Here is a 23,688-nt window from a genome sequence, read left to right on the forward strand (position 1 = left end):
CATCCGCTGTGACCTTTTGTGGGACCGTGCAGGGCAAGGAGGGCATTCACCTGGCGGAGGTGGCAGCTGCTCAAACCTAAGGAAGGAGATGCTGCTGCAGAAACCTGAAGGTCTGCTGCTAACAAAAGCAGGAGGTTTATTGATCAACAAATGGGAAACAATGGTCCTAATCACAAGCAGCCTGGTATTGATAGAGCTGAGTTAATAATGCTTAAAGGGAGGGAAGGAAAGGTCAATGTACAAGTGAAAAATTGACTGCTGTCTCGTTAGGCCTGGATGCCTATATTATTAAATATAAACTTGGCAGTGCACCTCAAGTAAACCAGGGAACATAAATTATGTAAATTCATCGCTCCCCTTTCTACTGCACTATATTAAAGGAAAGAGGGTAAGACCCAGAACACATGATAAAGGGCGGAGATTAAAAGGAAATGCACATAAGCTTAAGGGTTATAGCATGCAGAGATCAGGTCATAAATTAATTTAAATATGAGGACTGTTAAGATCCTCTAGCATAACCCTGGCCATAAAATTTCCTCCAGACGTTCTTCTATGAAACCTTCACCTTTGTCTGAACAAGAGAATATCCTCCAGAAGGACATCGAGGTTTGATTTAAAGGCAGGACATAATAGAAAAAGCACTATATCCTTAATAAGCTAATGGAAAACTCATCTCTCATATCCAGTATAAATGTATTTTGTTTTACTTTCCAGAGAGACTAGTTGCCAAGCAGGAAACTTTAAGTGAAAAAATACCCTTTTCTCATTAGGACTAAAAAATCTAGAAAACCAGTATGAGTGAAATATCAAAACAGCGATAATTTCAGGCTGGTATTATGCATTTAGATGTAGAAAGAGCATTCTCTTTAAAACTTGCTTCTTTTCATGTTGGCATATTACAGATCAGAGATGAACCTTTACCTGTGCATCCCGCTGGGAATCAGATGTTTGGCATTTTTAGAGCAGTAGGGTTATGCCAGTAAGTTTGCTTCTGTGTAAAACCAGCTTTCATCCTAAAGGTGCTGCTGCCCTGACAAAAATCAGACAGGCATTTCTGCTCTGGCATCCCAGGGAAGCTGAGTCCTCAGGGCCACCAAGGTATGAGCCCCCACCGCTGTCGCAGCCAGGACATGCCGGTGAGGAGGAGGAAGAGGATGGGCTGGTTGGCATGAGACACGCCATCGGTGCATGGCGGGAGGGTAACCGGAGGGCTATCCTAGTTAATAACTTGTTCCCCATCGGTGATTAACACCATCTCCTGATTAACAGCTGGGAAGGAGGTACTGCATTTTGTGGCCACTTCCAAAAAAATCAGTGCTGATGGGGCAGGGAGCACGTCTTAGAGGAACGACACAGGTTTTGCTCCTGCTGCATCCTTCCCTGCCTTCCGGCTGCTCACAGAAGTCTCTCTGCTCTACTCTACCACCAGGTTTAGAAAACTTATGAAGATTCATGCTCTTTCAGGTTGCTGCCTTTTTGTTAGGCCTGGTTGAGATTGAGCAACGAGTTAAAAAAATTGCAGGGAAGGCAGATATGTTGCATGAGCCCCAGCCCCTTGGGGACCAGGCCAATACTGACCACAGGCACGAGTCCTTGCTGCTCCTTGCAGGATGTTTCCAAAGCAAAGGAGGTCAATCCCATTCACCGCAAGACATGGGTATCACAAGGAAGCCCAAAGCACAGACTACAGTCCTGTGTTGTTGTTTCTTAGAGCAGCTCCCTGCAAAGCTGCCCTGAATTTACCATCTAAAACCCTTAGCAACAGTAGTTGGAAATTTTTCATACAACTGTTCAGAAAGTCAGTGTTTGCTCAGCTTGCCTGTGCCTGGCTGTCTCCACAAGATCTCATTTGCCTTGCCTGGGTGGAACAGGGTGACCAAGATTGCCAACGTCTAAAAATAACATCTCTGTTAGCTGCCATCCCTGACACCTCCTCTTTGTAGCCTGATTTCCCAAGGAAACAAGGCTGCTGCGATAGTGTTGCCTCTTTGCCTCTTGACCCCACAAATCACTTTCAGATCTGTTGGCCACCGCCAGGGAGATGTGGCAGCAGGGTGGAAGTCTCAAAGGCAGCTGAGCTGCTGCAATCTTGGCAAAATTACCTAGGTGGGTGGAAGAGAGACATTCAGTCTTGTAACCCCACGTGGGAAAGGGTTACAGCCAGACCTCTGTTAGCGAGCGGCAGAGAAGCCACCAAGGCCGGGGAACAGGGCCTCACAACCCCACTGCAACAGCTTTGCTCACATTCAATACCTTTTTAAACAGCCAGTAATCCATCAGCAGGACACAGAGCCCCTGCAGCACCGGCTCCCGGGCCATGGGGGGGTGCTGCCGGCAGCACAGGTGGACAGCTTCAAGCTGCCCCGAAGTGATTTAATCCCTAATAACAATATTTGAACGCTTGACAATTAGAGAAGAACTCTCACACCGCTTGCTTGCCAGGATGCGAGAGTAATTGTTTCTAAGACCCCTCGCTAAGATGTAATGCTAATCAGTATTAAGACTCCTCTTTTTCAGAGCAGAGTGCTACAATTAACCCCAGCATGCCACGCACCGATTGCTGGAAGTCGGTCTGGAGGTTGGGCTTGCTCAGAGACCTGGCAGGGAGCTCGTGGCATCTTGGTGTATTGTGTATGTTTTATTTGTAGGCCAGAAACACCAGTCGGGCTGGTTGTGTCTCAGTCCTGTCTCCCTTCAGGAGGACTGATCCAGGGGCTGCTTCTTGCCAGCAGGAACCTACAGTCCCATCTCTGGATGGGTGGGAGCATCCTGAAGCAGAGTTATCCGAGCAAAAATGGAAATAAGGCAGGGTCTCAGAGGTACTGGTAGCCAGCTGGGGTAACCGTTGCACCGTGGGCCAAACAGGGAGGGGTGAAGGGAAGAGGAGGGCACAGCGAGTGCTGACAGGGAGGCCGTGAAGGTCCATGGCTCTGTGCCACTCAGACTTGGTGTCCCTGAGAGCTAGCTGTGAATCTCCAGCGTATGACTCGCACGTGGTGGAAACTCCTCCCTAGTTTTCCTTTTGAAAGGGAATTCTCAACCCATCTTGGCCTCTTCATTTAATCTCCCAGTAGTGGATACTCATCAGCCATTGCCTCCCTCCCCTTGGCATTTGCTTCCTTTCTTGTTGCTAGCACTCAAACCCTCGCTGCTGCATAACAGAGGGGGGAAAATGCGCAAATGTCTCTTCATTCAACAGATGGCTTGAAAAACCTAGGAAAGCTTAGCCCTATGTAGAAGACACTTGTTTTAAGGATGCTTCATACAGCAGAACTGGAACACATGGTTTCATTTCATCACTTATGTCAAGACTGGAGCTGGGCTAAGAGGTGTCACCCCCCCTCACCGCTGCATGCCTGCCTCCTTCGAGCTATGTGGAGAAGCTCTTCTCTCCTTTCTCTCTATCTTGATACTTTCCCTTTGATCTGTGTCATCTCAGGTTTATTTTCCATGATGCAGAAAGAGCCTTGTCAAGCGGGCAGGAGCAAAGCCTCTCAGTAGAGCGTGTTTGCTTGTCAGGTTATTTCTCTTCCACATTGGGTTATTTCTTTTCCTTTCTCTTCCTGCACAGCAGCCAAGGAGGGAACTTCTTTACCCTGGCTCTAGGAGGAATCAGCCCCTGCCAGGGGCTGGCATGGCGTGGGGATCACATGCATCTCTGCCCAGGGCTGATGGCTTCACACCCAGGTTTATTGCGTTGTATGGTCCAGAGCGTGATGTACTGTAAGGCTGGGTCTTGCTTTGCCAGAGTTGGCTTAAAAAAAGCAAGTGTTGAGTAGAGCACAGAACTGGCCAGTGAGTACCAGGAACCTCCTGTGGTTATGAAACAACAAAACCAAAATAGCTTTAATGCTTTTCACACTGCATCGGTTTAAGTGGTTTTTAAAATGGGCTTGGTTTGCCATGGATGTGGTAAACAAGTTCTTCTGAGTCCTGGAGGGCTGTCAGAGGGCTAGAGCTGCCATGCAATAACTTTATTGAAGGCACTGTCAATTTCTTTCCATCTCACGGGTCTGCCTTGATTGGTGCTGGGCACTCAGACCGAGCATGGACCGCTCAGCCGAGCTGTGCTGGGACAGGCTGCTCTGCCCAGCCACGTCCCAGCAGTGCATGAGACGTCACCGGGTGGGTAAGAGTGGATCCCACCCCGACAGCTTCCCCAGGCTAGCTAACCTTCTCCTTGGGACAAGCCAGGAGTCGGGGAGTTGCGATGTCTGCCACTAGATTGTGCAGTGAGGTTATATGTGGCACACAGATCATGTCTGATTTTTTCTTCTCTTTAAAGCAAAGACCTTTTTTAGCGTGTGAATAAATGCTCTCCTAAAAGAGAAGACACCATCTGCTCCTAAGCACAAATTTAATTTTCTGAAGGGCTAGATTTAAATACGATCCACAGCCTCAGAGTGGTGGCTGGGTGACCCTGTAATGGGTTTTTGCCACTTCTGCATCTTGCTGGAAGCAGATGTCTTGGTTTATGGGAGGGCGACGTGGTGCCTGCAATGAAACAGGGATTCTGACAGCTGGAGACTCCACAAACTCCCTGAGCTCCCCAGGGCCTGATGGTTAAACTGGTGCTTGCAGGTAGGCTTAGAGCATTGACACGCAAACGATCAGGAGCCGGTTGCACGGGGGCCCTGCTATGCACAGCCTGTGCCCTGTGGGACTCCACCTCTTTCATCATCCTTAGGGGAGTCAGCAAGCAGGAATTACAGCTGCAGCGAGCCGCTTTCTTGGGCACAGTGATTTGTTGGGTGATCTGGAGCAAGGACGTGCACCTGGCTGTTTTTTCCTGTGTGGGTGCTAAAAGTGCCAGCCAGCTCACCAGTTACACCAGTGCAGGGCCCCGGCGCAACCCCTTTTGAGCACCAGACCCACGTCAGCTGAGCCGTGTGGCCCTCATGTGCTTTGTCTCTCTTGCCTTCCAGCCGCTGGTGTTGCTGATGGAGTGGCCTGAAGCCACCAACTTCGCCTGCCTGATTGCAGGCTACTGCCGTCTCCTGGTGGACTCCAAGAAGATGATATTCTCCAGGGCCCCCAGCCAGCCACCCCCACCTCAGATTATCAAGGCAGGTACGTTTCAGCCTCTGCTTTCTGTGCAAGCCCCTTCCCTAGCCTCCTCCTCCTCCTTCTCCTCCCTCCACCCAGGACTCTGCAGCATTAGAAAGGAGAAGGGTTTCCCTGGCATCTCCCCTCCACTCCCATTCACCCTGCAGAACCAGCAGACCCGCTTTTAACCAGAAAACAAGGAGCTGGGAGAGAAGTCCTCATTTTAGATAAGCTCTGACTTGTGTCAGCTTGGGTCCTAAACACTCACTGCACATGTTTGTTGTGGCAGCTCCTAGAGCAGATCCAGGAGGTGCCGTTTAAAAAGACCTGTAATGCTACCAGCTAAATGCTGGGTCCTTGCAGAACAGCCTGTGCGTTGCCGCAGGGATGCAGCATGTGCTCCTTGGCCAGCATCCCGACTCCAGAGACCAGTGTGTGCACTCAGCCAGGGACTGTGCTCCTGCTGCCTTTGGACACTGCTGCCTTCATCCGTGGGGGTCTGGGCTGCACGGGCAGCTCTGCAAGCACAGCTGCTCTATTGATTTCCTAAATCAGGAAGGAAACTTTGGCATCCCAGCTTTCCAGGTGCCCAGCCTGATGCAGGGAGCAGAGGGCTGCTCTGGGCACAGCAGGAGACCAGAACAGCTAAAGACAGGTTCTGTCCCACCAGGCACCGATGCTCTGTTCCTTGAGGATGGATTGCAGGTGTGAGTCACCCTCAAAATGATCAATGATTCTCAAGAGTGATTTCAAACAAGAGCCAAGCAGGAGCTACATGCCATTGTTCCATGCAGGTGTTCACATCGAATATGTTTTGTATAGGGAAATATAAAATACAGGATCAGTGGCTGGAGATGGGCAAAATATCAACCCAGCTGACTCTGGAAGGTTGCCCCTAGACCTCCCGGGTGACACTGCAGCTCCAGAGAGCTGGCAGAGTGTCAAGACTGCCTCCTCAAGGTGGGACTAGCTGGGGGAGGTGGAAGGAGTGCCAAGAGCTAGCAGGGTCCTTGGGAAAGGACTCAGTGCCTCTGAGGTCTGAGGAAGGCACCTGGACACAGACCTAGCACACGTGGGAGGACACACGCATGGTTTCCTTTTGTTTCTTCACCTGTGCCTCTTATTGGCAGCTGTCACTGTGCTCTCTGCTTTGGGTGCCCTACAGAATCATATTTAGTCACAGTTTGCTATGAATGGAGGGTGTTTCCAACTTAACTGGCTATCATCAGACATCCCTGTGTCATGTCACCCTGAGATGGGCTACAGGGACACATGGGGCACATGGCTGTGGGGAGTCAGAGCAATGTGGCAGGAAGCAGAGAGCATCCCAGAACATCCCCAAGGGCTCAGAGCAAGGCTGGTGGCGCCCACAGTTACTGATCACTCAGGGGATGTCTCAGTGTGTGCGAGTGGTGGTTTTCCACACAGTGAAAATCAACAGTGATAATAGCCAGGACTTTTCCTCAGGGAGATTTTGCTTCGAGGGCATGGTCCAAACCTATGCCAAAAGGGGTAGTAAACCTTGCCCTTTTCTTGACAGTCTCAAGAAACCAATGTCACTCTGCAGGGGGCTGGAGTGAGTGTGAGGGGAAGTCACAGTGTGGGTAGGACAGCGATGGAGCAATGGATCCATGGTCTTCATACCAAAGAGCTAGCCCCTCTCTGGATGGCCTGGTCTGTCCTCAGGGGTGCAATGAAAACCTCCCTGACCAGTGGAGTGGAAAGTTTCCCTGCAGACCCAGTACACTCAGCCCAGCCACTCAGGCATCCTTCAGAAGGAGAGAATTTAGTATGTATTGAGAAAACAAAGTCTTCTCACAGTTCTGGTCTCGCTACGGCTGCAGGCTGAGCTGTCAGGAGCTAGGCGGATCACAGGGAGCAGGGACTGCTGATCATTAGCACAACTCTGCAGGAACGATAAGAAAGCCCTACTGGGATGAATCAAGTTAGCCCAGGCTTTGACTTTCCAGGCTGCAAGCAGGCTGTGCCAGAATCTTAAATGTAAAATCAAGCCCTGGCCCATGCTTTTTACCTAGAAGAGGAGCACATCCGTCTTTGCTGAGGCCCATTAAAACCTCCTGCTGAACTGCAGACATTTTTAGAAATGCACACTTTGCCCGGATGCTGTCCGTCTGATCCATCACTCCTGTGGAGCCGCGTGCCGGATCCTCGCCCTCCGCAGGAAGGGTTGTGCCATGCTGGAGCTGCGCAGGCAATTCGCCTCCCTGCCCCTTCCTCTCCCCGCTCCCACCAGCAACCATCGTCAGCCAAGCAGCTCTGTGCCCTTGGTTGCTCTCTCAGCTCTTCATCAGGACCTTCTCCCCCAGAGCATCCAGCAGCTAGATTATGGATTTTAGGGGTTTGGCCCCATTCAGCAACAGGCCCTGGCTCGGCATGGGCAGCCAGTGAGGCTGTCCAAGCAGGGCAGGCTGCTACCATGACCCATCAGAGGTGTCTGGCTTTGGGAAAGCCTCTGCTTTGGTCCATGCCGCCCCACCGCAGCCCAGCACTGAACACACGTCCCTGGCTGCAGCAGCCTTGTGTTCACTCACACAGCTGTCATTTCTGAGTACCAGTATGTCCATAAATGAGAGAGATATTGTTTTGATTGGGATTTTAGCATTGCAGGTGATGAACAGTATAATACAAACGTGTGTTTGGGGAGACAAATTGTCCAATTTGTTGAGCTAATGAATTTAATTAGGATTTATTTGATTTAATTTATACTTGGTAGGATGGAGCCTGCATCCCCCTGGCAGCCGTTCTCAGCACAGCTGCACAATTCAACCTGTAATGCAGAAAGATGGCCCTCCTGAGGGCTGGACCACTGGCCAGAAGTTCAAGCAACATTTCAGCTGCTTGCCTCGCATGAGGGAGCAAGGGGAGGCTGTCGCAGGGAAATCTTAATAGCAGGAGCAGAGGGCTCTTTTGGAGCTAGCCTGATCCGATAGCTGTCAGCCAGAAACAGCGCATGGATTGTGGGCAGCGAGGGACAAGGGACTGGGGAGGGTGTCTGTCACTTAAAGTCAGCCAAGCGACGTTCGATGTCTCCCCGAAAGGCAATATTGCACCACGTTTAGCAGCTAGTTAGCTTCCTCTCCTGAGGAAAACTGCTTGGTCTGGCCAACATTATGCAAAAATGGTGACAACAATTCCTTCTTGCCATTTAACGTGTAAATTGACAGACTGAGGCCGAAGGTCCTCGTTCGTGCATGCAGCCAGGCGGCTCCCGTTGCCCTCTGAATATGGCTGGTCGCTCAGTGATGTGGCACCCACATCCCCGTGGCTCAGTGCCCACTGTGCTGGCCAGCCCTCCTCTGGTTCTGCCCAGGTCTGCCTCCCAGCAAGCTACTGGGATCTTGCTTCCTCTCCCTGCTGCTGTCACACAGCACAGAAATAAGACGTTTTCCCAGGTAGCCGACATGGATGGAGTCCAGCCCAGAGCAGTAAGAAAGCTGAGACATTTAGGAAACAGACCTGTCAGGAAAGGTTAAAGGAATTTGCTGTGGTTAGTCTAGAAAAGAGACGGATGGGGAGATGGAGAGGGAGGAATAGGACATTATTTCTGATGTCTAAAGGTTGTTTGTAAAAGGGCACTGATGAGTTGTGCTGCTGGTCCATGGTGTCATTGATCTAATTCCTCGCAAAAAACAGTTTTAGGGTCAATACTTTCTTATGATAAATGTCATAATATTTAACTTTATAAAATTTATATGATTAAACTGTAGAGCACGTAATCATTTTGGAGGTGGCCTGCTCTGTCAGTATGTCACAGGGCTTTTGCAGGCTGGAGCTCAACTGTTTCTAAATCCTGTCCAGCCACCCTCTAGGCTCTCCTGGCCTCCATCATCGCTGTACCCCAGCCACACCTAAGGGCCTCACTAAAACACTTTCAACAGCTCTTTGTTAATGGGAATCCAGATTTTATTGATTTAGGAAAAAAAGGCATGTGAGCTTCTTTGATACCACATAGGGTTTCTTTGAGCTGGCCATCTTCCATGTCCACCATGTAAATCTCTGTACGTCCCTTCCCCTTCTGCCTCCTCCAGGTCTTCCTTTCTCTCCTTATTGCAGGGAAGGGTTGATGTCTCAGAGCCAGAAGGTCCCTTGTCTTCAGTGTCAGCAGTCCCCTCCTGCTCTTGGTGGCAACACGCGTGGTATCCTTCAGGGCTTTAACCCTTTCCTCTAGAGAGACCCATGCACTCAGGTGGGGAGGCCAAGGCAAGTGTGGCACATACAAAGCTGCCCATGGGAATGTGCTCCCCTCCATCACACACACGTTTATGAAGGTTGCTTTAGTTACAGTTTTCCTGCCTCAGAAGTGGGGTACAGACAAGCTGATCACCCAAAATCCCTTCCAGCCCATGATCTGTTCAAGTTAGTCAATAGGACCCCCTGGGAAGCTGCCCTCAAGGACAAAGGAGAGAACAGAGCTGCCAGATCTTTAAGGACATTTTCTATAGAGCGCAAGAGCTCTCGATCCCCAGGTGTAAGAAATCAGGAAAGGAAGGCAAGAGACCAGCATGGATGAGTCAAGACCTGCCGGTCAAACTAAAGGGCAAGAATGAAATGCACAGGCAGTGGAAGCAGGGACAGGTATCCTGGGAGGAGCATAGGGACGCTGCCTGGTTGTGTAGGGATGGGGAAGGAAGGGCAAGGTGCAGATGGAGCTGAACTTGGCAAGGGACGCAAAGAATAATACGAAGGGCTTCTATAGGTATGTCGGCCAGAAAAGGAAGGTCAAAGAAAGTGTACCGCCCCGATGAACACGACTGGCAAACTGGTAACAATGGACGAGGAGAAGGCTGAGGTACTCAACGACTTTTTTGCCTCAGTCTTCACTAACAACCTCTCTTCCCACACCTCTCGAGTGGATGGATGGGGACTGGGGGAACAAAGTCCCTCTCACTGTAAGAGAAGATCAGGTTTGTGACCACCTGAGGAACCTGACCATACATAATAAATCTATGGGACCTGAAGAGATGCATCCCAGAGTCCTGAGGGAATTGGCTGATGTAGTTGCCAAGCCACTCTCCATGATATTTGAAAAGTCATGGCAGGCAGGTGAAGTCCTCGGTGACCGGAAAAAGGGAAACATTGCACCTATTTTTAAAAAGGGTAGAAAGGAGGACCCTGGGAACTACCGACCTGTCAGCCTCACCTCTGTACCTGGGAAGATCATGGAACAGATCCTCCTGGAAGCTATGTTAAGGCACATGGAGGACAGGGAGGTGATTCGACACAGCCAGCATGGCTTGACCAAGGGCAAGTCTTGCCTGACCAACCTAGTGGCCTTTTATGATGGAGTGACTACACCAGTGGACAAGGGAAGAGCTACGGATGTCATCTATCTGGACTTCTGTAAGGCCTTTGGCATGGTCCCCCACAACATCCTTCTCTCTAAATTGGAGAGATATGGATTTGATGGATGGACTGTTTGGTGGATGAGGAAGTGGCGGGATGGTCACATCCAGGGAGTAGTGGTCAACGGCTCAATGTCCAGATGGAGATCAGTGACGAGTGGTGTCCCTCAGGGGTCCGTATTGGGACCAGTACTGTTTAATATCTTCATCAATGACATAGCGGGATCGAGTGCACTCTCAGCAAATTTGCAGGTGACACCAAGCTGAGTGGTGCAGTTGACATGCCTGAGGGATGAGATGCCATTCCGAGGGACCTGGACAAGCTCAAGAAGTGGCCCCATGTGAACCTCATGAGGTTCAACAAGGCCAAGTTGCAAGGTCCTGCACCTGGGTCAGGGCAACCCCTGGTATCAGTACAGGCTGGGGGATGAAGGGATTGAGAGCAGCCTTGTGAAGATGGACTTGGAAGTACTGGTGGATGAAAAGCTGGACATGAGCCGGTAATGTGCTCTCGCAGCCCAGAAAGCCAGCCATATCCTGGACTGCATCAAAAGAAGCGTGGCCAGCAGGTTGAGGGAGGTGATTCTGCCCCTCTGCTCTGGTGAGACCCCACCTGCAGTACTGCGTCCAGCTCTGGGGTCCTCAGCACAGGAAAGACATGGACCTGTTGGAGTGAGTCTAGACGAGGGCCACAAAAACGATCAGAGGGCTGGAACACCTCTCCTAGGAGGACAGACTGAGAGAGTTGGGAGTTTTAGCCTGGAGAAGAGAAGGCTGTGGGGAGACCTTATTGCAGCCTTTCAGTACTTAAAGGGGGCTTATAAGAAAGATGGGGACAGACTTTTTAGCAGGGCCTGTTGCGATAGGACAAGTGGTAATGGTTTTAAATTAAAAGAGGGTAGATTCAGACTAGATATAAGGAAGAAATTTTTTACAATGAGGGTGATGAAACATTGGAACAGGTTGCCCAGAGAGGTGGTAGATGCCCCTCCCTGGAAACATTCAAGGTCAGGTTGGACAGGGCTCTAAGCAACCTGATCTAGTTGAAGATGTCCCTGCTTATTCAGGAGAGTTGGACTAGATGACCCTTAAAAGTGCCTTCCAACCCAAACTATTCTATGAGTCTATGAGTGTATGATCTGCACGTGCAGGACATTTCTTCCTGCACTCATTACTGGCAGATAGGCCCAGCAGGTTGCAGAAGACCAGCCAGCTGGCCTGGCTGTGCCGCAGGGAATACTCATGTCCCACTGCAGTCCGGCACGCTGAGGGCTGGAGGGCAGAGAGCACATGGATGCTTCTCCAGGGTGAGCAGGAGCTTCCCCATGCTGTTTTCGCTTCTCCTGGTTGCTGCTGCTAATGTGCCTGTTGTGGTTTTGATTTAGATTATATCAACGCACACAACCTCCACCGGCCTGCCGCGGCAGGGCACACAGGAAAGAAAGAGAGCGGGTTGGTGGGTGGCTCTGCCACCGGCACTGGAGGAGCCGGGACTCCAGCCACCAGGGCTTCGGACTCGGAGCTCATCAGCTTTTGCTATCTGCACATGCGAGAGCAGAGGAAGGAAAGAGAGAGCAGGACGGATATCAATGAAAACCTGATTTTTTTTGAGGAAACTCGTCCCAGGACCAAATCTGACCCCACTTCCAAAAGCTCTGGCCAAGGCTATGATGGGGCAGCTAACGAGTACGACCCAGATGGCCTTGACCAAGACAGGCACGCGAGCAGGGCCAGAGCACACACCATAGACACCCACCTGCGGAGCAACACCTCGCACTTCTACTGTGAGTCCTGCCAAGCCAAAATCAAGAGCCGGCTGGCCTCATGCAAGGGGGGCAAGCCCGGCAGTACCCGGGACAATATGGTGGACTTGATGTCGCTTCCCCCTCCTGGGAGCGATGAGGAAGAAGATGAGACGACGTCCCTGCTCCCCGCCATCGCTGCACCCCCTCCCGGCTTCCGAGACAACAGCTCGGATGAGGACGACCCCAAGCGCCGGGCAGCTGCCCAGAGCCAGGAGCAGGGCCGGCACCTCTGTGGCATCCTCTACGACGAGATCCCTGTCACACTGATAGATAACGTGCGGACAGTCCGAGACCATGCCCAAGAGCTGGATGATGCCCTGGTGTCCACCCTGCAGGCGCTGGAAGCCCTGGCTGCTTCAGAGGATTGTCCGCATCCCCCACCACAGCAGACAGCAGGTATTTCAATGGCTGTGACTTTCTTTCTTCCCTATAGCCTTTCTTTCCTATGGTACATCCTCCCCTTTAGTCTCCTGCTCCTATCCTATTTGTGATTGTGGAGCAGCTTCGAGTAAAAACTAAGTTGTGGCAACAACCTCTAGCAGGAGCAGCCAAGCTGCTGCTCAGACGATTTCTAAGAAGCTGAGGTGGGACTTCTCTCCCTGACAGTGGCTGAAGGAGTCTCTTGGTTATCCTGTATCTGCCATGGTCCACATGCCATGATGTTGGGGTGAGGCACTAACAAACCAGTACTGTGAGCATGAGTTCCTCCCTGCTGTGACCCCACTCAGCTGCTAACTTCAGCCTTCAGTCTTCGCAGGTTCCCACCCAGGTTTTGCAATGTGTGAGCCCTTCACAGAGCAAACCTGCTGTTAGATGGGTGTCTCTGGGACCAGCCTGCTGGCAGCACAGTCCTTTGTCCCCCTCCCCACCTTGGTTGCCCTACTCACTATGGCAGAGTAGCTGGTGCCCAGTTTTCCTTCTTGCTCCAGACAAGTCCCTGTAGCTCTGCTATCGCTAACACTGGAAAGCTTCCAAGGACCTTTTCCTGGGCCAAGAGCTCTTGCTTAATTGAGCTAGCAAGCCAGCTCAGTGCTGACAAGTGATCTCTCTTAAAAGCATTAACTCTTAGTTGCGGAAAGTCACTAAAGTTTCTCTGATAGGATGCTGTGTTCTGCATTCCTCGGACCCTCCTGTCACATGGAGTTCCCCTCTCCTCTGCATAGCAGTGTGGTGGGAATGTTGTCATGGGGTTTTCTTTGTGTCCCTCCTCAGGTCTTATTGTCCTGGCTGCCATCACTCCTGAGTCATCCTTGGATTCTGGCCATGAAACCAACTCTTCGGAGCTAACTGATGTCTCAGAGATGGTCTCTGCTATGAAGCAGCACCAGAACGCAGCCTACTTCCTCGCTCAACACATCAACAAAGAAAACCTCCTAGCCAGAAAGGACTTGCCTTTCCGAATCCAGAGCTGTGCTGCCCAGGCTGTTCTCACCTCACCCTACCCCCTCAGCCGCGAGGAGCCGAGCCCTTCATTGAAGCCAGCTCTCTCTCACCAAAGCCCCAACCTTACCAATTGCAAGAGCAAACAGGAGCAGCAGCATGCTGAGCAGAGCTACACCTTGGCTGTCCAGCCGGTGCTGACCCCCCAGCTTAATGAGCAGAACAGGGCAGCTCCAGTGCCAGGCTCTGAATGCAAAGGTGCAGGCCACACAAAAGCTGCCTTTGAGGTATCTCTGCATGCCACAGCAGCTCCAAGCAGGGAGCAGACACAGGATCTACAAGAGAAGATGCCCAAAGAGGTCCAGCCAAGCTCCAAGCTCCTCCTGGATCAAAAAAGTGTTGTAACTCCAGCCATCATTTCAGCTGCTCTGCAGCAAGTGGCAAATGCAAAAGGTTCAGCTCCCCAAGTGGCAGCATCCTCAAAAGAAGACAAGAACATGAATGGTACCAGCAGCTGTGCATCAGCCAGCAGCAAGCCTTTGAAACTTAAAGGAGGTCCACAAACTGCAGAGACATTATGCAACTGTCAGCAACAGCAGCAACTCTCTCCGCAGCAGCACTGTGAAGTTTCTCCAAGTCCTAAAGAAGCTCATGGCAGTAAGGCTGAAGCTTTCCATCTCGCCTCAGCAGGTGATGAAATGATGCCCAGTAAGACTTTTGCCTCTAAAAGCTACCAGCAAAAAGTGAGTAGAGATGCTCCAGGGAAAGCCGCAAGTGGAGAGCCAGGTCAGAAGGCAGGTGGGGAAGCCATGAGCCTCGTCTTTCAGAAACACACAGCTCCTTCAAACCAAGGACAGAAAATGCAACAGGAAAGTTCAGCCAAAAGCTTAAAAGCTGAGAGTAGCAATCTGCACTCTCCATCACCTGGTAGCACTTTTAGGAGCACCAGTGAGGAACCCAAAGGGCCAATCCAGCTGGTGCCCAGATCCGAGAGCCTGCAGATCAGCACTGTGCCTTCCAAAAAAGTAGAAAAAGTCCTGGAGGTGACCCAACAAGATGCTGATGTCCCAGCTAAACCCAAAGCTCCAAAAGCTCCCTTCAGGTTGAGGAACCTGTTCTCTGCAACATTTCCGACCCGGCTGAAGAAGGAGACAGATGAGCGGCAGGCTCAGCTGCAGAAGGTGAAGCAGTATGAGCTGGAATTCCTTGAAGAGCTGCTCAAGCCAAAGAGCAAAGGTGACCTCCCTCCACAGGAGTATCTGCACCCTCCTGCCCCTGGGCGCTGCAGCTGCCAGCTAAGGAGCAGTCCTGTGCAAAAAGTCCCAGGGATGTCCAGGGAGCAAAGGCGCAGCTGCGACTGCAAGCGGATTTGCAGAGGGGTAAGGCCACCCCCTACCCAGTTGGTGATGGCAGAACTGGAGAGGCGAGGGAGGGATAAAGTTACTGATGACCAGAAGCAGGCAGAAGCCATTAGGTTGGCAAGCGTGAGCAGCCCTTCCAAAGGCAAGCGGATACGATCCACAAGTTTAGAGTCCAGAGACTACCGGTCAGATCCAGAGAATAGCGTGTCCTGTTTGACAACGTGCACTTCCCGGGGGGAGTGCATGGGTGCTCCACACTACAGGAAGCTCTTGCGTCGCTACAGTGTCAGTGAAATAGATAAGACTGATAGGACATCTCTGTCATCTGACATCTACCAGAACATCTATACAACCAAGCAGAAAGGCCCCCAGAAAGAGCCTGAGACCAGCATCCTTTGTCCTGTTCTGAAGAGCAAAATCCAGGAAGCCTCTGGAGTGGCTGACCCCTCCTATGTCCAGATAGCACAGGAGAAAAAGAACCAGAAGGGTTCAGCAGTGTTCTCTGTCCAGGAGGAGATGTATCCAAGTCCCGCTGAGTTGCGGGATGAAGACATGGAGGATGAGAAGTGCTGCTCCATCCGGTACTGCTTCTACTACAGGAAATGCGATGTTGCAGATGATGGGAGCGAGAAGGATGAGCTGTCCTATTCCATCCCCATGCAGATACTCCCAGGAATGAAGCTGGACAATCAGATGGTCCCAGTCATGAGCAGGACTCTTCAGGTCCTAGATGCAACAGCCTGCAGCAGTCCCAATGACAGTCAGACCCAGGAAATAGATTTAAGGACCTCCAGTTTTGAGGGGAGCTTGGCGAAGATCAACACGCTTCGAGGCCATGCCTACAGCTTCCCCAATGGGTTTCTGCAAGTGCAGCTGGACACCAATGAGCTCCTGACTATCCTGAGGCAGTGTGTGGTGAGCCCTGATGTCCGGGACTGCAAACCCTACATCTCCCAGCTGGCTGAGTACAAGCAAGAGCTCGCCCTCAAGTTCAAGGAGTTTCGGGCGTCCTGCCGCCGCGTGGCAGCCGTCGACAAGAGTCCTACCCACATGCTCTCTGCCATCACGAGCAGCTTCCAGGTGCTAAGCAGCCTCATCGAGACGTTTGTGAGGCTGGTGTACATCGTGCGCTCGGAGTCCCAGCGCCAAGAGCTGCTGACGAAGGTGGAAGAAGTGGTGAGAAACTACACCTTCCTCCTGAAGGCTGCGGAGGAGTCCACGGCCAGAACGCTGAGCCACCAGCAGACGGTGGAGCAGCTCGCCCGCCAGTCAGCCACGGTTGCCACTGTCATGAGCACGCTCACACGCTCCCTAAAGACGTTGATCAATAAGTAAGCCAGCTACGGAAACCAACAAGCCAGTGTGTGCTGGGCCACGTGCTAGTGGTTCTCAAATCGCATAGGTCTGGTGAGGATGCGTGTCTACAGGCACACATCTACTGGGGTTTGCGGTAGCCAAGACGCTTTTTTATCTCTGCAGAATGGATGGTTGTGTTGGTGGTGTTTTTTGAAGGGTAAATTCATGCCCTGTCGCAAGCTGTGCAACCAGATCGTCCGGGGTCTCAAGCAGCTGCTCTGCTTGCTCTCCCATGCTGGCTTGTCAGTGACAGTACTTGGGGGGCACAGTCACCCCATTGCCACGCTAGTTTGGTTTCATGTGGTTCTGGGCCTCACTTGTGCAAGGACATTTGTCACAGTGTGTAGTGGGCCAGTGAGTTAGCAGGAACTGGGCTGAGATCTCCTGGCTTCATTTGGGCAGTTTGGAGCCAAACCAGTGTCTTGCCACGTAAACAGCTCTTCTGCCTCCAGGGTCTTCCTGGCTCGCAAAGGCAATGTAATTAGCAGCAAAAGGGATCTCTGGGCTGCAAGTCCCTGCTGCTATGTGAGGGCTTGGGAAGTAGTCCTAGCATGGAGAGGATGCCATAATCCTGGAGCAGAGCTAGGTCACCCTAGCAGGCTCTGCTCTCACATCTTAGGCACCAATGCCCTAGTCCTGAGCACAGGTACTGCCTGTGCAAAAGGCAAGGGCTTAATGTGTGCGAGTAGGGAGGATCCAGGGAACTGTCAGTCTGGCCTCAGTGCCAGGGAAGGTTATGGAGCAGATCATTTTGAGTGCCATCACACGACACATGCAGGACAACCAGGGGATCAGGCCCAGTCAGCATGGGTTTATGAAAGGCAGGGCCTGCTTGGCTAACCTCGTCTCCTTCTACGACAAGGTAACCCGCTTAGTGGATGAGGGGAAGGCTGTGGATGTTGTCCCCTAGACTTTAGTAAAGCCTTTGACACCATTTCCCACAGCATTCTCCTGGAGAAACTGGCTGCTCATGGCTTGGACAAGTGTACTCTTCGCTGGGTAAAAAACTGGCTGGATGGCCGGGCCCAGAGAGTTGTGGTGAATGGAGTTAAATCCAGTTGGCAGCTGTCACAAGTGGTGTTCCCCAGGGCTCAGTACTGGGGCCAGTTCTGTTTAATGTCTTCAACAATGATCTGGACGAGGGGATCGAGTGCACCCTCAGTACGTTTGCAAATGACACCAAGTTGGGTGGGAGTATCGATCTGCTGGAGGGTAGGAAGGCCCTACAGAGGGACCTGGACAGGCTGGATCAATGGGCCGGGGCCAACTGTGTGAGGTTCAACAAGGCTCAGTGCCGGGTCCTGCACTTGGGTCACAGCAACCCCATGCAATGCTACAGGCTTGGGGAAGAGTGGCTGGAGAGCTGCCTGGCAGAAAAGGACCTGAAAGTGTTGGTCGACAGCTGGCTGAATATGAGCCAGCAGTGTGCCCAGGTGGCCAAGAGGGCCAATGGCATCCTGGCTTGCATCAGGAATAGCGTGGCCAGCAGGACTAGGGCAGTGATCTTCCCCCTGTACTTGGCACTGGTGAGGCCACACCTCGAATCCTGTGTTCAGTTTTGGGCCCCTCACTACAAGAAGGACATCGAGGTGCTGGAGCGTGTCCAGAGAAGGGCAACGAAGCTGGTGAAGGGTCTGGAGCACAAGTCTTATGAGGAGCGGCTGAGGGAACGGGGTTTGTTTAGTCTGGAGAAGAGGAGGCTGAGGGGAGACCTTATTGCTATCTACAACTAACTGAAAGGAGGTTGTAGCGAGGTGGGGGTCAGTCTCTTCTCCCAAGTAACAAGCGATAGGATGAGAGGAAATGGCCTCAGGTTGCACCAGGGGAGGTTTAGATTGGATACTAGGAAAAACTTCTTCACCGAAAGGGTTGTCAAGCATTGGAACAGGCTGCCCAGGGAAGTGGTTGAGTCCCCGTCCCTGGAGGTATTTAAAAGATGTGTAGACGTGATGCTTAGGGACATGGTTTAGTGGTGGACTTGGCAGTGTTAGGTTAATGGTTGGACTCAATGATTTTAAGGGTCTTTTCCAACGTAAATGATTCTTCAATTCTATGTTCTTCCCCTTCCTCTGCTGGATGGCTGTGTCTATGCTAGAGAGCCTGCAAGGAACCCAGATTGATCTTTGACCATTGCAAGCCAGAAGCTGGGCTAGCAGCTGAGAGACCTCTTCCACACCATTCTCCAGAGGTCAGGTCCGTGCCTCCAAGGCTCAGCCCAAACCCTCTCCTATTTCCTTTCACCATGCCCATTTGAGAGGAAGCTCAGATCAGCTTTGTGAGCCACGGCTTGCCCCCAAGCCAGGCAATGCTACTGCCATCGGCCAAAGGAGCTGCCCTCCTTGCTAGGGCATTGCGGTTCTTTTCCTGTATCCACTGGACTGACTGCCATAAGAAGCATCATTTAGTACTGTGTGATGGCATTTATTTGGAGTTGGGGGTTTTGGATTGGTTTTTTTTTCACTTCCAGGTGAATGGCAAAATGATTCCTAATTGCCTCCCTTCGCACTCCGAGGTTCCCCTCCTCCTCCCAGTCTAGCTTCTAGACCTAATCAATCAGACCGCCTTAACTGGTGCTTCACTGCAGTCACCCACCCTCCAAAACAGAGCGAGGAGAAAAATGCAAGGTTACACATTGCAATGCCCTTACCCTGCCACCCACTGCACTTCACGCGTGCACAGGGAGAGTGGGTCCTGCCAGGGTCCCTGCGCCTCTCCCCATTGCACCCACCTCCGGCTGGAAAGGGAGATCGTGGCATCGGCCTCACGGTGCCAGGAGTGAGACCGGTTGTCAAACCCAGCCAGCTTGCCCCAGCGCTTGGGGATGATCAGGGATCTCCGTACGATCAGTCGCTTCCCATCTCTATTATTTTTTATAAATACGCACATTTGAAATCTCTCGTTCTTCCATAGGAGTTATGGAAATGCACAATGTGCTTTTAACATGCGCATCCTCTACCGAGTGCAATAACCTCTCCTGGCCCATGGCTGTCCTGGACTTTGGCCATTGCTGTCAGCAGGGCAGAGAGGATCCTGCTGTGGGGACAGCCTCCTGCTTTCAAGAACCATGTAGCAACTATACCGTGGAAGAGCCAATTCGGATTTCAGTCCGTGGTGGGCAAAGCCTGTTACAATGCTGAAGGCTGACAGGAAGCCGTGTTTTTCTTTTCCCCGTGAATTATCTATTATGAAACTCTGAGTTTCTTCGAGCTCCCCATTATGCCTATATCATTTCTCCATAAATCTCTCAGTCTAATACAGAGGAAAAGTTTTTTATTGTCTGTATATAGTATATATAAATAAAAAATATATAAATTATATATATACACAAATTTATGTCTTGTTTTACAAACAAGAAAGATTAAATATATTAATCTTAATATCCAAACTAGCATTTGTGTCTTTTTTTAAGAGCTTTGTGGAAATGTGGCTATTCTTAGCTGTACAAAACACTGTTTGTAAGCAAAACCCCCTATTTTTGTTGCTATAGAAATGCAGGTATCTCCGTACTGGAAGGGCACAGCTTAGCGACTCCACAATGTTGCTGGACTGCATGGCAGTTAAGTAGCAGGCCATGAAGGAAGCCATGAAATCAGCAAAAATGCAGGTTTGAAATGAACTGTTTGACTTGGCACAGTTTTTGTTGTTAATGGGCATTTGGCTTAATTCCTTCCCCTCCAGGAGGGGAACGCCTCCAGCGGCACCCACCCCTTCACCGCTGGCGCTGGGCACTGCGGCCGTGCTGGGGAAAGTGTGGTCCTGGTGCCGGCAGGACACCCTGCTGCCCCTAAAGCCCGGGAGAGCCGGGACATGCTTTAACCCCCCTCTGTTAGCAAACTCCTGCCTGATCCCTTTCAGATGAGCCAAGTTGAGCAACCACTGACCAGCTCCAGTGCATGTTTTCATCCAGGTCGCAGCCTCTTCCCTGGCCTTTGCTCTTCTGCCTGGGAAGAGGTGACGGCGTGCAACCTGCCATCAGTGGCCAATGGTTCTGCTGCCCTGTGGGACTGCTCAGGTGTGTCTGCAGGGGAAAGCCCAGCAAAAGCGTAATGCCAGACCCGGGGAGAAATCTGAGCAAGGCAAACAGTTTCCTAGCTACAGATGATGTTTCCAATATCCCGTTCCCTCTGCGGACACATTTTGCCTGGCACAATGAACTGCTCTCTATTTATCAGGGAGGAAGGCATTCATGTGTGCCCTCTATGCACCCCAAAGCCTCCAGGAACCACAAAAGCCAAATCTGATAAAGATCCAACACAAAAAAACATAGGAAGTGGGTCATTCTCTGTACGGGGGTTGAATGTGTTGTCTAAAGCAAAAGCAGCAGCAGTCGAGACTCACACACGTTCTCTGTGCCTCCAGGCTTGTTATTTTAATCCGCATCACACCATTTCCCATGCTGAACTAATGAACTATGACATTGAATGGGACAAAACCCACCTATTTTATAAAGCTGAGTATGGATCAAAAAAATGGAAAAGCCAAGAGGTTTTCTAACAACCCCCAGAGCCTGAAAATATTATTGACAGCAGGCAGTTTAATCAGCAATTTCAGAGTCGATGCTTAGTACCATCTAGTGGGCAATCAGCACCCCGTCAGAAAGGAATTATTTCTTCACAGCATGCTGTTATTATTTGTACAGCAGTGGCAATAGGTGCTCCAGGATCAGTCAAATGTCCCTGTGGGAAGGGAGGAGCTATACTGGTACGTACCCAAGAAGGATGATGAAGCCCTGTTTTTATTATTGCTGTACGCGTCTTTTAGGTGCTGTCCTGTGGCCTCACTCTGTTGGGCACTTGTAAATACTCTTAAAGGAAATGATTCAGGTAAAATGTTCTAGTTAATGTTTTTGAATCACAGATTTTTAAAAAAACTGCATCTCAGTTACACAGCACAGAGAATTAATTTTTTTTTCTAAATCTAGTTCCCATTTCACTGTCCATCTAGTTTATCTACTGCAGACTGCCTTGTTCTCATTTATCATCAGGATCTCTTCAGATCAAAGCCACTGTCCCCCAGCAAGTTAAATCAAAGTATACAGTTCTCGGAAAAGGACAATATTGTTTTGCAGGTGTGTGTGCATAAAGATAAATCAATTTTTCAACATCCCCTCCCACCAGAGCAATCTGCCTGAGCGTGGCAGGTTGTGTTCGCCTGCCCTTTAGCACCCTCTCAGAGCAGTGCCAGCAGTAACTGCCCTTCTCATACTGCTTTCACCCTGACTTTTTTGCTGTAGCGTTACAGCTGGCGCAGATTTCCTCCAGGGCGTTCACGGCTCCCATGAGAACTGCTCAGCCACAACATGCATTTGTGACCATCCAATGTCATTGCGCTCCCATAGTCTGCTCCCTCCCTTAATCTTCTCTAAATTATGTCCGCTCCCAAGGAGACCTCACCAGGGCTCTGTCAGTGACAATGGATAGAAAAGGAACAAAAATTGGGCCATCACTGGTCCCTCTAATACACATGAGAAAAACAGAAGACCTGGCTTTCAGGGGTTAAAGTGTCAAAAGTAGGAGAATTAGCAGACCTCAAGCAGTAGTCCCAAGATAAGTTTGGATAAAATTGCTTGTGTCTCTATGGACTTTGCTGGTCATTGTCAGCTGGAGACAACAACTGGGCACCATGGTTTAAAGCACTTTGAACTTTAATCCCCACAGCATAGTGGCCACATTCTCCTGTCAGGATTTCCATCCTCTCCAAGGTCCTGGCAATACTACACAGGAATTGCAGCAGCCCCAGATACAACAGCAGGGCGAGCTGAATAGCTGGGACCCACTGCTGCTTTCATCACGCCCAGGGGAGCCGACAGTCAAATAGAAATGAATAATGTCTAAGTTTTATCCTCATTTACAGCACAGTGTCTGGATTCCTGTGTAAAACATCCTAACAAATTCCTCGCGTAGGCAGACATGGTAGAGCTGGCTGAGACACCCATGGCTTTAATTGGACATGGGAGAAGTCTGCCAGGGAAGACAGGTATCTCAGCTTATTTACATCGCCCAGCCTTATTTAGTATACATGAAAACAGTCTGTACACGATAGGAAACTTTTCCAAAGGTTTTTGTGCCAGGCTATGTAATTCCATGTCAAGGCACGAGCAGACAAGGAACCTGCCCAAGCCTCATCCCACTGCAGCCGCTGCACAACCTTCCAGCCCAGCTGAGATGGTGCCCCTTGCTGTCACCTGCACCCCCGATACAGAGTGAACAGGCAGGGCGTTTTCTGCAGCTGGACTACAAAGTCATTAAAAAGCAAACACATCGTGTTCAAAGTGGCAGAAATCCCCGCGCTGCCTCTCCGAGGTTTGTTGCATGTGCCAAGGGCTGGGGACAGAGGTGAAAGGGCTGGGGACGTGCGCCGGCTCTACGCACATGGTGCAGGACACTTTATAACGCTACGCTAAACCCCACATTTGAAAAGCACCTTGGAAATACTCCTGAATCTAATGAATACTCACCTCTTGCTAGAGCAACAGGACTCCATCCTCCTACTTTTAACTGGGCTCCTTAGAAAGGCACAGTAAAAATGCTGAGCTGAAAGACCAGGAACACAAAGGGACCAGTCCGGATCCCTTAAGGAGCTTTTCATCCCTAAGTCTGTATTTCTAGTGGAGACTTGAGAATACCATTGACTTCCCAAAGTTTTCTCCTTTTCCTGACAAATGGTGTGCTTTTTCCCGGTCGATGTGCTCTGGTTCACCTACGTCCTCCGTAACTCTGGTGGCCTTGACAGCGCTACGGGCGAGCTTCGTTCCTCAACACAACCCACGGCACCCCGTGGGACACCTGCGGTACAGCGAGCTTCTCTGCAAGGGAAAGAATAGGGGTGTCTTGTAGAGCCAGTAAAAATTCGAACCAAGATGGGTCTTATTGCATCTGAGTGGGTTTGATTAGCAGAGAGAGATTTGTCTAAAAATAATCCCTGCAAAGCAAACGACAGAGGCAGAGCAGCGGGCCGAAAGCGAGCAGCCGGCAGAACTGCTCCCAGAGGGGCAGTTGGCTTTTCTGCTCCCGCACAGAAAAGCCTCGGGTCTCTGAGGTGTCCGGTGGGAAGCGGGGAGGGGAGCGCCACACAGAAGGGCCTAACGCCGCAGACGCAGCGCTTCTCGGCCTCCCGCCCTCTTGGGCCTGGGCGCCACCTCCCCTCGGCGCCTCCCCAGCCCCCCGCTTCGCGGCCCCTGCTTTGCTCCTCGCCTCCCCTGACCAATCGCAGGCCAAGCGGCCGGGCAACGACCAATCGCAGGCCTCCTCCTGCTCTGCGCCCCACCCCCTGGGAGCGAGCGAGCGGCCGCGCGCGCCTCCCACCCGCCCCGCTGCCGACGGCCGCTGCTGAGGCGGGCGGCGGGGCGGGCGGGAGGCCCCGGAGCCACGCCCACCG

At 51.2% G+C, this 23,688-nt stretch overlaps 1 protein-coding gene across 5 annotated transcripts in view; it reads left to right on the plus strand.

The window, feature by feature from the left end:
* The window catches only part of FRMPD3 (FERM and PDZ domain containing 3), a 66,337-nt gene extending 46,788 nt beyond the window's left edge, over positions 1-19,549 (plus strand). For 4 of the 5 annotated variants that reach the window (XM_087748830.1, XM_087748833.1, XM_087748832.1 and 1 more), the window contains 3 exons: positions 4,926-5,070; positions 11,795-12,610; positions 13,427-19,549. In XM_087748830.1, the coding sequence (XP_087604956.1) occupies positions 4,926-5,070; positions 11,795-12,610; positions 13,427-16,290 (3,825 nt within the window). In that variant the 3' untranslated portion in view covers positions 16,291-19,549. The remainder of the gene's footprint in view (positions 1-4,925; positions 5,071-11,794; positions 12,611-13,426) is intronic. The other variant, XM_087748835.1, reaches the window with a different exon arrangement.
* Positions 19,550-23,688: the final 4,139 nt, after the last annotated feature.

The sequence above is a fragment of the Nipponia nippon genome, unplaced genomic scaffold (genome assembly GCF_047370975.1).
Source record: "Nipponia nippon isolate SJK-2023a ecotype South Korea unplaced genomic scaffold, ASM4737097v1 scaffold_12, whole genome shotgun sequence".
NCBI lineage: Eukaryota > Metazoa > Chordata > Aves > Pelecaniformes > Threskiornithidae > Nipponia > Nipponia nippon.